At 45.2% G+C, this 15,267-nt stretch overlaps 1 protein-coding gene across 1 annotated transcript in view; it reads right to left on the bottom strand.

The window, feature by feature from the left end:
• gnb1a (guanine nucleotide binding protein (G protein), beta polypeptide 1a) overlaps window positions 1-15,267 on the bottom strand; it is a 30,647-nt gene that overhangs the window by 4,285 nt on the left and 11,095 nt on the right. Inside the window, exons 2-8 of the mRNA XM_018746685.2 lie at window positions 5,890-6,005; window positions 4,623-4,661; window positions 4,067-4,173; window positions 2,998-3,061; window positions 2,738-2,900; window positions 537-603; window positions 106-307 (exon numbers count right to left, since the gene is read on the bottom strand). Coding sequence (XP_018602201.1) covers window positions 106-307; window positions 537-603; window positions 2,738-2,900; window positions 2,998-3,061; window positions 4,067-4,173; window positions 4,623-4,661; window positions 5,890-5,946 — 699 coding nt within the window. The 5' untranslated portion in view covers window positions 5,947-6,005. The remainder of the gene's footprint in view (window positions 1-105; window positions 308-536; window positions 604-2,737; window positions 2,901-2,997; window positions 3,062-4,066; window positions 4,174-4,622; window positions 4,662-5,889; window positions 6,006-15,267) is intronic.

The raw sequence follows: 15,267 nt of genomic DNA, 5'->3' as shown, positions 1-15,267 counted from the left end.
GCTTTAAAAAGTTGTCTGAACAAAAGAAGGTGTCTCAGCGCCTGGAAAACCTTTCATGTTCCACCTGTCACCGTGATAATGAAAGACTTGCAGGGGGCCACTTACGCAGATGGCGTTGATGTCGGACTCATGGCCAGTGAAGGTCTGTCGGCACATGCCTTCTCGCACGTCCCACAGTTTAGCGGAGGCATCGCAGGCGCCTGACACGAACAGCCTGGTGTCAGGGGCCAGCGACAGGCTCATGACATCACCGGTGTGGCCGGCGAATGTGGTTGTTTGCTGACCAGTCTCGATGTCCCACAGAGCGCTGAGAAAGTGGGAGAGGACCTGTTTATTTCAAGCTTCATGGAAGTTTCTTCAGGATAAATATCTTGAAGACTTAGTTAACACAGAGATTAATGCTCACAGTGTAAGACTGAGAATGAATGAGTGACTGAAGGAGAGAGACAAAGAGGAGATGGGAGGAAAACCTGGCTAATCTGTGCACTGAGATTTGTTGCCTAGTACGACATCAGCAGCGCAGTTACACTACTCACCAGGTGGTGTCGCCAGAGCTGGTGACGATCTGGTTGTCATCCAGGAAGCGACAGCAGGACAGATAACCTATGGTACAGAGTGCAAAGCACAACACATCAAGACTCACAACACTTTAAACAGTCAAAAAAAAAAAAAAAAAATAAACCACTGGGGGGTAAAAAACCAAAAATTAAGACACGCACAAACCACTGCGGCTTTCGAAAGATGCTATATGCTACTGCTGAGATTAAACCGACAACTTCCTTCTGAAAGAGGAAAAGCAAGCCCGTTTGTGTCATTTGTAAACATGGGGCTTCTTGGTCAACATGAAACCTCACCCCATATTGATTGGCACTGCATTCAGCAACAGGCAAAGAGCTACACACAGGATTATCATAGCACACCTTACTTGCCGGATACCAAAATGTTGCCGGTTCACATCCCTCAAGTAGTTCAGTTAGCAAACTCAGTCCTCATGTAACAGGGTACTGTACTATGAAACACCCTACATCACTACCTACAGGAGGGGTGTTCATACAGTATTTAGTAAACTTGCATTTTTTGCAACAATTGTTACTACTTTCACAGCAGGTATTTTATTAACTGCCTAGTATGTCCTCCACGCTGTGAAACACGTGGACACTGTACTATCATAAAAAGCTAACTATATATAATTTCTGCAACAATATTAGGCGATCACAGATGAAATGATTCAGTACTATTACTTGTTTAGCTCATGTCCACAGCCAGACCCACCACATTACCACAGACCCGTTTGTAAGTACGGTAATTTTAACTATCAATTTGGGGTCAGTACCCTAAACATGGATACTACAGCAGCAGTATGTCTGCTGTGCATAATGAAGGGCATATGCCGTGATGCAATGAATTTTCGGTATACCATAAGCGTCAAAATACGTGTACCCTGCCTCACACCGTATGCTTTCTGGAGAGACTCTACCCATACATTGGACAGCTACTTAAATACATTAACATTTTGTCTAATCTGTTACAATATTAGAAATGTGTCCATGTTTATTGGATTAAAAAAAATTGACGAGTTCAGGAACCAATCATCCCTCCCATATGTGAAAATGCTAATTTAACCCATTCACCGCTGGAATTTGCCTAATGACTTCAGGGAAAAAATTAACCCTGTTATGTGAGGGACAGGCATAGATAGAAACGTAAACTGAGGACCATCCATCTAGCAGCATAAAGCACAGGATTCATTAATCTAAGGGGTACAGGTTCAAGTCCCCAGAAAGGGTGCTACGGTTACACCATTTTACAAGGTCTGTAAAAATAGCCACTGCACTAAAAGATGCCATATTAACACATTAAGTGTCAGAGTGAAAGAAGTTATGTTTTGGATAAAGGTGTCTAAGCCAAGCCACTAACCCGAGTTATTCAAGTAAGAGCAGAGAGAAGCCCTGCAGGAAGCTGTTTCCAAAACTAACACTAACAGTCTTAGAGAACAAAAATAACCAGTGCGACGTGGGACCTTTCACATGACACACAGGCACCCGTAGTGCCGAGTTGCCCGGCTAAGGCCCTGGTGCAGCTGCCAGCCGCTGGAACAAGAACACGATTGAAGAGAGCAGAGCAGAGTAGAGCAGAGCAGAGCACACAACGTGAAGGGAGTCATACTGGGAACATAGCGCCTGCTCTCCTGAGAAGAGCTACTCTGGTCCACACAACACCCATTACACAGCACACTGTCAATCACTGTTTACATTGTCCTAGGCTCTAGTGGGTAATCCAGCAGACAGCCAGTGGGTGATATAGTGGTTAAAGAGCTGAACTTGATGGATGACAGAAGTTTAATCACAGAAGGTGCTCTGCTGCTGAACTGCTAAATAAAACAGGATTTGAACCAATATTCCCCTCAACTGAATTGTTTGGTACCTCAGAGCTGCCAAATCCCTCCCAGCATTTAAAAGGGTCTCAAAACCCACCTCAGTCAGACACATTTCTCTCCTGAGAGCTACATAAGAGTCCAACACCATTTGCTATTTGAACATCACTCCTGTATGCAGCTGCTTGAGGGATGGAAACCAGTAACAGTATCAGACACACAAGCTGTGTGTTGATAGTCCTATATCTCTCTGAAGCTCTTCATCTGCTGTTTATGCACTTTTGCTTACATCATGAAAACTGTATGCCAAATAAAGAAATGCTAATACACTCCTTGCAGAACATATTGCATGTCACTCCCTACCCGTGTGGCCGGCCAGCTCGCGGCTCACGCGCACATTGCCCTCGCGGGTCTTCAGGTTGTAGATGGAGCAGATGTTGTCCAGGCCTCCGCAGGCCACGTAGTTCCCAGAGGGCGCATAGGCGCAGGTCATCACCCAGGAGGAGCGCAGTGGGATGGCGTGCACCTACAGGGAGATAAAAACAAATGAGGAAAAAAGGTACTAGCGGGTCACAAAATATCAACTCTGCAAAAAAACAAAGCGGAGGAGAAGCTCATCTTACCTTGTTCGTGGTGTAGCTGTCCCAGATGATGAGCTTACCATCCTGGGAAGCGCTCACTAAGAGTCTGTGGGGAAGAGGAGGAGAGTGGCGCAGGAAACGGCGCTTAAATGAACACCTTTCACGGGACACTTCCAAGTGGCAAAGTGCAGGTCAATGAGTAACAAGAACCACCAGCAGCCAACCTCCAAACACACAGAAGCCATAAAATGTGCACAGCCAGACACAAAACATGTTTCAGAGGTGACTAGGCCCAGTAAAGGAAGTGCTGGTCGGGGGAATGCGTTTCACTTTCAAACAATGATCTCACGCTGCTGGTCTTTACATATATCACATCACTGCATTATGATGAAGGCCCCACAGTCCAGCAGCCTAAAGCTTAGCCACATGAACCCTCTTCTGAACCTTTTGAGGACCCAAACCCCACCCGAGGACACTTCACCTCTTACTGTATAAGCGCGTTTGACCACCTGCTTGCTGGAAGTGGCACTTTCTTGCTAAGGTGCTTATAGGAGATTGCCCTGCATTATCTCACCTGCCAAACACAGCTCTCTCCACCAAAGCAAGACTAGAATTAACCTGCTCGCACCCCTCAGATTAGCTACACAATTAAATTAGTTATGCTTTCACTCCGATTACACTCCTAAGCACCGTGAATCTGGGGTTCTAAAGTCACCAAAACAGTGACTGCAGGGCACCGAACACCATAAAATACAGCTGTGCTGAGCTTATTACAAACTGAGGCTCAGATGTGATGACCTGAACGGTGCAGAGCCCCAAACCCAGGGGTGAGGGGACAGAGCATCACTTTTTAAAATGCTCACTTTTACCTGCACAGCAAGTACTGCTCTCATAATTCAAAATATCTTCAAAGCGCTACCATTTACATCTACATATTCGCTCATTGAAAACAGTTCCATTTGCAAAGCAAATGAAAAAGCTACACAAGTTTAAAACTGCACGAGACTCAAAACCTACAACCTTTCAGCTTGCAAATGCTATCACCAGTGCTCCTCCTGCTGCTCTGTAAGAGTGTAGCTGTGTTTGCTCCCTGCCCTGAGAGAGAGCTCACCTGGAGTCGGTGCCCCAGTGCATGGCGTAGATCTTAGCCAGGTGACCCCTCAGTGTTCGTCTGGTGCGCATCTGGATCCGGCCGACAGGGTCAATGTTCGCCGTAATCTGCAACACAAAAAGCCTTGCACTCAGACATGTTTATTTACACGTGTAACTGCAGACATACAGAATTGTGCTGTTAGTTGGAACATTGTTGACCGAGTGACATCTTGGAATGCAAATAGGGCAGCGTCTTAAAGTTTGGAAATCATTTTGAATCGGTCATGTACTCACAACTGACACAGTACCTCCCATACCCATTTCTGCATAAAACTTGTTATAGACCCGTGTCACAAAGTCCATCCATATGGGAGGCACTTCCAGTATAAACAGTTTACTGAGCTGCGCTTACCTTTTGTATCATTAGTCACTGAAGAGCCCACCGTTTCCCCTAAACATCGCTGGAACGCACAGCCTGATCCAGCAAGACCCAGATCCTACTCTGATTTGTTAGCTTAACCATTAACCCATGACAACCCAGGTTCAAACAAGAAAAGTTTGGTTTGGATTTTTACCTGAGACAGGGTAGCATCTGCACAAGCTTTCCTGGCATCCTGCAAAAAAAAAAAAAAAAAAGATGGAAATTAAAGGAATCTAAAGTTAAAGGAAGTTGAAGTTTTACTGTGTTAATTTATCACAGTCAACATATTCACATTACAAATCATTTCTGTTTGTCACGTTCCCTCTTTAAACTTATTCACGGGAGTTCAAAAAGGAACCGACCGACCAGACGCGCGCGCAGACGAAGCGACGGGAGCAGATATGATCTGAACTGAACTCCCCTGGCTGGTGCTTCGTTCCGGGATGCGTGCAGCACCACGCTTCTCTCTCCTTCCGTCATGTAAACACGGCTGCTGGCCCCCGTTCAGGAGGAGACACACACCAGGATCACCAGGAATTCCATCAATCCACCTCTGCACTCCAGCAGTGTTTATACTTAGGTCCACAAAAGCACATGCACACACCTCAGCTTCGCTTCACTTCCATAAGTCTGTGTGCTTCTGCTCACCTGGGTTCAAGGGGTCAGGGGTGAAGTGTTGGTCACGCCAATAAATGAGAAGCCTTGCCTTCCGGCATATAAGGAAGAACATTTGCACAACGAGCAGCAAATGTCACTTTCGCTCTTTATATAACAGAGGGCCAACAGGTGACATAGTGGTAAGAACCTCTGCCTTGCACTTTAGAGGTTCGAAAGCCCCCTAGTGCTACAGTACCCTTCGTCAAGGTGCTTAGCATGAACTGATACACTGAACAAAACTACACTGTGATGCTTGCCACAATCAGTCTCATTAACCACGACGCCAGTGCAGTCTGGACTCAAACCTTTTCAGGTCCTCTCACAATAGCTGCACTTTAGAGCTAATATTAGAAATGACTTGCTGTGAAGGCCCCAGAGAACACTATCAGCGACATTATATTATAAACAGACTACATGGGCCTCGGGTTTTTTCTTCCTTTTGTAAACTCCTGACTTACACAACTGACTCTGAAGCAACTTTTGAAACAACTCAAACTATTACTGGCTTTCCTTGTGCCATTTCAAACTTTAATGAGAGGAGGGAATCCCTCCATGCTGTCCAAGCAGAGCAGGATATGCACAGCGGATGGGAGAGAGATGCACTGAAAGCTGCAGTCGACTCAGCAAACCCTATACAGTAGTCCGAAGTGACTGACAGCATGGGTTTAGAACCTAAGCCAACTGAAACAGGATTTTTGCCTGGACCTTAAGGGGTGGGGCTGAGTATCTACTGCATGGGCTTCAAGGGCAGAGCTTCCACTTACTCTGATCTGGTTCTTGAGCTGCTCAGCCTCCTGGCGTAGCTGGTCGAGTTCACTCATTTTCCTCTTCTAGACGGTGTGCTTTGCTATGCTCCGTCCGCCGGGATGCTTGCTGATCTCTGAAGCAGAGGAGAGAGAGCACACACATCAGCACTTCTTGGTCTTCCCTCTGCAACAGTGCCATGCCAGTTCTATTCCATGCAATCAAAGGTCTCAGGTAAAAATCCCACTTCCACTGTAGCACCCTTGATCATGGTACCTAGCCCAAACTGAACGTTAAATTACCCAGCTGTAGAAATGGATAAACAACTGTTAAGCAGCTTAGTGTACAACACTAAGTCGCCTTGGAGGAAAGCATCAGAAAATCAAAACAGATTCCTCACAATAATGTCCTTAACACCAGGTTTACCTAAACAAGGTACACAAAGACACAAGGATATTACATAGAGAATTACATGACAGTCTGACAACAAATGACCTTCTGAGAAAGATTCTGGTGCATTTTATTCTGCTGCTCCTTGGGAATGAAAATCTGTAAGGTTTTTTTGGGTAGTCTTACACCAGGAATACTTCAAGGGCCACCATTTACATTTATTCAGCACTTTTCTGAAAGGCAACTTAATGTGAGGTTTGTACAGTATGCTTCCTAGACTGATTCTCATTTATACACCTGGGTAACTCTTACTGGAGCCATTCAGGGTAAATCAGCAGGGAAACAAGTAAAAAAGGAGAACCATGGTCCCCCTTTCTATTCCCAAAATACATTCCATACATATTTGCTCCTTCAGTTCACACTGCAGCAGCCACTGCACAAATGTCACAACTACGTTACGAAGCCTGACTGTGATGACCACATGGTCAGGATTGTTGACCGCCGCCAGCACTGCACATCTTCAGAAATGCCCACATGTTGAAAGCGATTACAAGGCGGTGCCACCCTCCCCCACACCTAGCGGAGCTTGGCTGCTCTCCGGAACCATCAGAAACTGTTACCTAGCAACAGGAATCTGCTTCCAGCCTTGTGCTTAAGACTGCCTCCCCACCCCCCTTTAACCTGATGTAAAAATCAAACATCCTTAACAACGGAGTAAATGTGGACAAGGACTAAACCAGTCCACGTTGATGTACACAGGTTAATTTTAGGAAATGCATGGTAGGCCAGGCCAGCAGCTACACCTAAAGAGCAACAAGGATAAAATGTAGCTGCACTAATGGCACAAAAATGCTGGAGGGATGCTGTAGTAACCACCGGCCACCCCCAGGTTTCACCAGGCTGAGAGAGATGCTTGCCTGGCTGCGCTCAACACCCCGTATGTCCCGACACCACCCAGCCAATGTCACCCGCCCTAATCCTGGGACACCGTCGATTCAGCTCCTCTGGCCAAATCCGGTTAAGACGAAACCTGCTGATGATCCTGAAAGCAGTGGCGATCCCATTGACCCCAATCCTTTGGTCAAACAGGTTAGCCTTGACACTTTCACTCAGGCTAGACATGGGGGACACCCAGCAACCGAAAGCATCACACATGCCCTCCAAACCCACCCCTACCCTCCAAGATTCTGTTTTAACTTACAACCAGAGGACTATGAGCAAGGACACTACGACAACAACAGGGCTAAAGATGGTTTTCAGACTTTGTGCTCTAGACACATAACTTGCTGTCACAAATGTGTGGACCTGTAATTTGATATGCTGATACTGAAAGTCAAAGAAATTCCAGATAAATCACTGTCTGCTCTCTGAAGAAAATCTTTCTAGCTGTAGAATTTACAGCTTCCAAACATTTGAGATTAAAATTTCCTGAAATGGGACACACACACACACACACACACACACACGTAGACACCCATAGTCAGGCTTAAAAGACTAGACAAAGCACAAAAACTAGACTTATGGACTCAGATGAACACCCTGGACTGAGCACCTAACGGCCATTCCTCAAACTCCACCCGGTGGTAGACTGAAGAAGCAGGGCTCCTAAAGAGCTCAGCTGGGTGGAAAAACAACAATGATTAAATCAAGATAGGAGAGAACGTAATTATTGTTCAAGGTTTAAACCATGATTGCCAGGATTACCCATGTTCTCATGAAACCTTAACTGGTGTCTACTGCTTACTGGAGAAATTCTCTCGCAGGTGAAAAACATTTGGAACTAAGTGGCTTCTGGAAACAGAACCCTGATATACAACTTGATGCAACACTACATTCTGTACTTTGCAGGTTTAGGACATAATGATCAATAGAGTGGGGGGAAGGGGGAAGTAAGAACTTCTGCAAGGGCAGTTTGAATTTGTTGAAATCTGATTTGCTCCCAAACTCATCCTGTGCATTTTGGCATGTTGCATAAAAGGCTGGAACAGCATCACTTTGAAAGAAGTGTCCCGAACTTCATGACTGCAAGAAATGTTCACGGTAGGTTTTGCACTCACAGGTGTGCTGAGTTTAATGCTGATTATTTTGTGCCCTTCCCTAACCCCATTTTCCCCCACTGAAGCTTATTTTCATTATGGGAATTGGCATAGGAACACATCACATTACAGCAGAATTTACTGTACTTCTTAAAACCTGTTTATAGGCTTAGCTTGGTTTTCCAATGTACCTAGGAGCCTGATTATGGTATCATCTTCCAAATGACACCAAAATTCAAAAAAGTGAAGCCATTATTGAAAGTGAAAGACTTCGATTTGCCACCTATTTTGGTTACTGTGACTCAGCCCCTTAAACTCTCCCAGCGCATCGAGAGCTCACCTTACCTCTATTCCCCTCGTCCTAATGGCTCGAGTCTTCACTGGCTTGGGAACTTGTGAACTAAACTCTTGTCCAGCGGAACACCTAACCACCTCTACGTTTCGAGCTCCTTCTGATTGGCTGGATAACAGACACCACGTCCGCAAAGAGCCAATGCAAGTAAAGCCCTTGCTAATCCGTCAATAAAAACGTATCACGGTAATTGTGTTAAATCTGCCCCCTCCTCTCTGCCAATCCCCACTGAGGAGAGCCTCACTGTCAGAACTAGTTAGTAGTCTCCTTGTAACACATATGACCCAGATATGGCCCTAATCACCTAACCGAGTTCACCAGTGTTGGAAAGAACCAATAAAAGATACTGGCTGTCACGAAGCCCCTAAAAAACCATTTCTGCTTACTGCTTTGGATGGTAAACTGTCAGATTCACAGTACACCCTTAAGGCATTTACATTTTCGCAGAGTAAAACACTCTGGAGCAAAAGGAGCCCATTAATGGGAATTTGGGTCAGAGGAGGTGAGAGGATACAGATGTTTGTCTTTTTCCAGCTACAGATAAAGAGCGACAAGTTTTTAAAGCTGTACTCATACGATGCAATAGAAAGTACTAATATGTGCAGTCTGCTTTATATGCAGGCTATTTTTAGAGAAGCAGAGGATAGGCTCGGGTGGGGGGATGGGGGGGGGCAGACTTCAGATTTTCCAGTGTGTCCTATCAGCACTGTGATCTGCACAAGGCACTGACAAGTGGAAAAGGAAGTGAGATTCAGCTTTACTCAAACAGAGCAGTCTCATCTTTTCTCCAATATTCAGCAGACCTTCATTTCATCTCATACACACTCACTTTGGAGGACCATACCTTGATGGTATAAGTGGATGAAGGAGCGTCAAGCGCAACCCACGACCTCATTTGCAGTCTTTAAAAATGCAGGCAGGCACACAACGCATGTTCAGGATGCTTGCTTTCTGGGACAAGCAGTCTTCCTTACCACTGCTCAGAGCTTAACTATTTATTCCCAACAAATATCTGCAAGAGAACAACAGGCTCAATTATAACAGAAACTTGAAGGCATCCAGCCTATTGAGTTCAGGTCTGTAAGAGTAGAGTAACCCAGTAATATGAAGAAAAAGCAATAAAAAAAAACATTAATTCCCAACATACTGGGGTCAACATAGATTTGTTGCCAAAAGGGTAGATCATTCAGAGGACTTTGCAAAAGGGTACCATTAGAAGTCCAAGATCTTAGCCATATCCTTGAGGAAAGCATTATCCCTGAAGTGGATCAGAAATATGTTGGGTAAACACATTATTTAGTTCACTATGCAGGAGATTATACAGAAAAATATTGGCATTTGTTTTCTCTTTAGTTGTGTGATAAATCACAGAAAACTAACGGTAAACTATAATTACACAGATCAGATGTTAAACTACAGAGATGGGTTCATTTTTGTAGTAAAATGAAGGTACACTGAAGGTGCAAACAATAGTTCACGTAAATAAATATTTCACCAGCGACTGCATGTCGGAATCGTGTGTCTGCATCCGTCTCTCTGTGAAATGCACCTCGTGCTTTAGCTAAGTTGTATGTCGCTTAGGACAAAAGTGTCTGCTAAATGAACACAAAATTAAACAATTTACAAAGTGTGAAGGTAGTTTGGGGTGTGGATTTGAGTGAGTGAATACAGCTGTAAGGAGCTGAGTGGAAGACGGAGGGAAGTTAATTTAAGATTATTTAAGATTAGCCTAATGGGTAAACAAGCAGGAGACGGTACCTAATTAGCTCGCAGGTGAATAGGCCCAGGGGCTGAAAAACATCACTGTGAACTATGTTTAGGCCCACGAACCCCCAGCACCCACTGTCACGTGCAAAAATGTGCAATCTCCGGGGGGCCACATGAGGACGTCATTCACTACGAATGCGGACGAATTAAAGAAAACACGCAGCCAGTTGCATTTCAGCACATGCTGTGGCAGTGGTAAACGTTAATCAACCCTACCTTGTCTGCCATAATGAAACATTTGCACTTAAGTTCATTGATAATTCATACATTTCTTTCATTCAAGTTACTGCCATTTTTGTTAATCAGTGAGGAAAAACTCAAAATGTAGTTATAAGCAATCACAGTCTGAAACCGCTTGTGCGAGCGGGGTCGCGGACCCACCAGAGAGCAGGACCTGACCAAGTCTGCTGTGCCACCGCGCCCCCCACACTTCAACAATCAGGAAAGTTCTCAATTGCTTCATTTAAAAATCTTAACACATAACCTTACAAGTCTCCGTTTACAGCCCAAAATATTTTACACAATTTACATTTACTTAAAAAGTAATGTGGCCCTAACCGGCAGTGTGCCACCAAACTTAAGACACGGGAGGTGGGAGCAGGGCCCTGTCTTGCCCACCATGCTGTAATTTCCTGCTCTTGTTCAGAAACAGCTGCTTTCACATGGAGTCTCCTTGAGTAAACACAAATTGGCCAATCTCACTACAGCCCTCAGATGCTAGGAACAACAACTTACAAAGTTGTTCAAATAATTTTTCCTGCAACAATTTTTCAATTAAATAGCTAGACCTTAGAAAAACATCAAAAAGCTAATTGTGTCAACTTGTGGACTGGGACTTTGCATTAATTGTATTTAGCAGGCCTACAAATCTCAAATTACTTGGCTAGTTACCAGTATCCAGAATCAAAAGGAGGTGTCTGATAGTTGTCAGGACAGAATGTTTTTGCCGTTTAATGTGAACAAATATTCACAACCATATGACCAGTAAGAATGGGCTTGTAATCCATTTGGAGCCATTTATCCCCCCCCGAATGAAGCACCATCCAAACAACCACAAATTACTCCCCCATCACAACCACAAGTAATCCCTGGGCTCGCCAACACCCTGCCTGCATAACAGCACCGGTGCAACATTAACTGCAGCTTCCTGTACAAAACAGCTGGATGCTAATTTATCTAAATACTTTGAAGAAAACCACAGCAGCACCACCCCACCTGTAACTTAAAGCATGACTGTTGAAAGGTGCAGATCATCTCAATTCTACAGAGAGCAGAAAGAAAGGCTGGCCGCTGCTCTTGCATCCCCAGCAAACACTAGGCGACCCTGCTGACAGCAGCTGGTGATGTCACGAGTGTGGCTAAACACTTCTGTGCTCTGCTCTTGTAATGGTGCTGCAGAAGGAGGGTGCTGGGATCATCTCCCCCAAACAAGGCAAGAGCCTGCATGGATGACCACATCCCTCACAATAACTGGAGTGAGTGGGTGGGTAGGCAGGCACCACTGGTAAATCTTAAATTCCCCTTCTGAGAGATCTATGAGCTACGGAAATGCAGAAATGAGACTCAAAACTGTACTATCAGTACAGCATCATCCACACAAAGATCATCCAAAATGCATTCATACCTCTACAGAAAGGAACACTGGAAATAGTGTACATTAATGCAGCATATTATTTAGAATTCAGTAGCTCATTTCAGACCACTGATATCACCCAAGCAAGCAACAGATTAATATGGATGCAAAATTTAACCACAGAAGCACCAATTAGTTCAAAGGATCTGCTAATCAACCTGTGAAATTGAACTCTAAATTCTACTACAGCAAAGAGAGCAAATCTGTGCATATTTCAGAAGGATGGAAACCCCTAACATTTTACTACCCTGACAGGTGACAGTGGCTGAGTTTACATGGTACATCTCATGTTAAAGAAGTCCACTTTTAAAAGCAATTGGGTGGAGAAGCTGCATGCAAACTGACAGACATGTTTTACTTCCAACAAAAAAGATGGGGCAAGGTCAACAAATCAGACACCAACCACACTGAGAAATAATAAAACTGAAAGACTTCTGCCCAAATCCTGACATTGGTGTCACACCCTATGAGTTCATTGTCAGGAGCTGTGTAGGGTCACAAAAAGCAAAAACACCTTCACATGAAACTATGACATTGGATTACGAAGATCATTGAGAAGTGGAACCACAAAGCATAACGCAGGTCAAATTGCATGTTTTTCCCACAAAAAGATTAACAAACATACTGTAAATACATATATTTCTAGTATACATAAGATAGTGTGAAGCCTCAGCAGTTGGGAAAACGTTCTGGATTGGAAAATATTTCAATTGAAGAGTCTTTGAAAGCTTCCATGCCTTTTGCTGACAGCCAGATGCCTGCTTCCCAGAATTCCTACCCACTGTGACATCTTAGTGACACCAACACATCCATCCCACTACAGTTGCTCACCAGACAATTTTACCTTGAGTGATGTTTGCATCTGACAGTCTCGCCCATTGACACGGCACAGTTTGATCCTTAACTCAGTCTGTGGTGTACAATGCCAGAGCTCTCCCTAGGATGTCAATCTGGACCTGTAGACCCAAGCCAGACCTGGAAACATCACCAGAACTAATGTTTTAATTGATGCTATCCACTGATAACATCTGCATAGGATTCGGCACCTGAACACTTCAGTGTCGAGGCCAGTGTGTTCAGGAAACCCAAGCAGCGGTGTGCACAATGGGTGTATGGTCAGGCAGTGTCATGTGGAGATTCTGAAGAAACTGCAACATACAGTGCTTTCATTTTACAGACATTATACCTTCACTGCAGTCAACCAGCACAACCCAAAATCACCTTCCGGTCCATCCACTTCTAAGAGGTAAGACAGGACATTTGTACAACTCATGTCTTCCTCTTAACCATATCAGCAAACACAGCCCCACTCCCATGTAGAAAACTGTAGAATAAGGTGGGTGGTGGCAATATGGGGGAGGAACGAAAACCAAAAGGTCAGAGGTTCAAGGCTGAGTAGTAGTTTGGTTTTTAAAAAGTACTGCACACAAACTGCCACTCCCTAGATTTAAAAAGTAGCACTGGATAGCTATTCAAGATATAACATCTTGTGTGTATCCCATGCATATATTACAATGGCTGTACACAAAGACCCAGTCTTGCTATGATTTTACAGTCTTCAAGTAAAACACACAGCGATGCTCCACTCTCAGAAGACTGTGTGTGAACGATGCTCCTTTGTGACAGCTGCTGGTTTCGGCCAGACGGTGTATATGTAATATTTAACAGCGCTCAGCTCAGCATCCTGTCTCCTGGAAGCTTGCCACCTCGACCTGCATGACAAGGAGGGAGTCCACCCATCAGGAACAGGCAGCTGTCTGGGCTGCAGATCCTTCTGGATTCTGTGCCCCTCCCACCCCCAAGTGGAATAAGAGGCAAAGGCTTCATTGGATAGTCTATTCCCTGTGATGGAAGGAGCTGCTGGGAAGGCTCTCTCCCCATGCAGCCTGCATCCAGGAGCCCTAAGTGCTCTGAGTGACTCGTTCATACAAGTGCAAGCAAACCACAAGGGGGTCATATGATGGGTTTTTTGTGTGTGTAGGACATCACTCCAGGACATCTCTTAAAAGCCTCTTCCCCTCTTCGCTCAATTATCCCCAAGTGCAGAGGAGAAAACCCCCCCACCGCTCATCTATCACTCTGCCCAACTGGCTGAAACACACACTGAACCAAGCAGAGTGGCGACACTCCCAACGCTGCTGACCAGAACATTTCTCTATTTATAGTGGAATCCCGGCAACATATTAGAATGCGCACCCCGCCCTGTGGAGGCAGCATGCAGCCCACATACCGGCCAAAGTAAGGATAACCTCAACTACACATCGTACTCTCTGCTTGATCTGATTGGTGTCGATGGACAGTTCTATCAGCCAAAACATTAAAACCACCTGACTAATATTGTCTAGGTCCCCCCTTGTGCCGCGAAAAGAGCTCTGACCCGTTGAGATATGGACTCCACAAGACCTCTGAAGATGTGCTGTGGTATCTTGCACCAAGACGTTAGCGGCAGATCTTTATGCCCCGTAAGCTGCGAGGTGAAGCCTGCATAGATCGCACTTATTTTTCCAGCACATCCCACAGAGGTTCGACCGGTTTGAGATGTGAGGAATTTGGAGGGCAAGTCAACACCCTGAACTTCATTTTTGCAGAGTGGCAGGGCGTATTATCCCGCTGAAAAAGGCCACTGCCATCAGAGAATACCATTGCCATGAAGGGATGTATGTGGTCTGCAACAATCTTTAGGTAGGTGGTACGTGTCAAAGTAACATCCACATGAATGCCAGGACCAAAGGTTTCCCAGCAGAACACTGCCCAGAGCGTCACACGCGATCTGCCGGCTTGCCTTCTTCCCATAGTGCACCTTGCTGCCATCTCTTCCCCAGGTAAATGACGCACGTGCTCTCGGCCGTCCACGTGATCTAAAAGAAAACACGATTCAGCAGACCAGGCCACCTTCTTCCACTGCTCCACGGTCCAGTTATGACACTCCTGTGTCAATTGTAGGTGCTTTCGGCAGCGGACAGAGGTCAGCGTGGGCATTCTGATCGGTCTGCGGCTACGCAGCAAGCTGCGATGCACTCCGACACCTTTTTATCATGGCCAGCATTAAGGTTTTCAGCAATTTGTGCTACAGTACCTCTTCTGTAGGATTGGACCAGAGGGGCTAGCCTTCGATCATCGTGTGCCTCAAAGAACCTTGGGTGCCCATGACCCTGTCGCCGGTTCACCGGTTGTCCTTCCTTGGACAACTATTGGCAGGTACTAACCACTGCATACCAGG

The sequence above is a fragment of the Scleropages formosus genome, chromosome 2 (assembly GCF_900964775.1).
Source record: "Scleropages formosus chromosome 2, fSclFor1.1, whole genome shotgun sequence".
Classification (NCBI taxonomy): Eukaryota; Metazoa; Chordata; class Actinopteri; order Osteoglossiformes; family Osteoglossidae; genus Scleropages; species Scleropages formosus.
The sequence above is the reverse complement of the archived record's forward strand: the minus strand, read 5'-3'. Positions and strand labels throughout refer to the sequence as shown.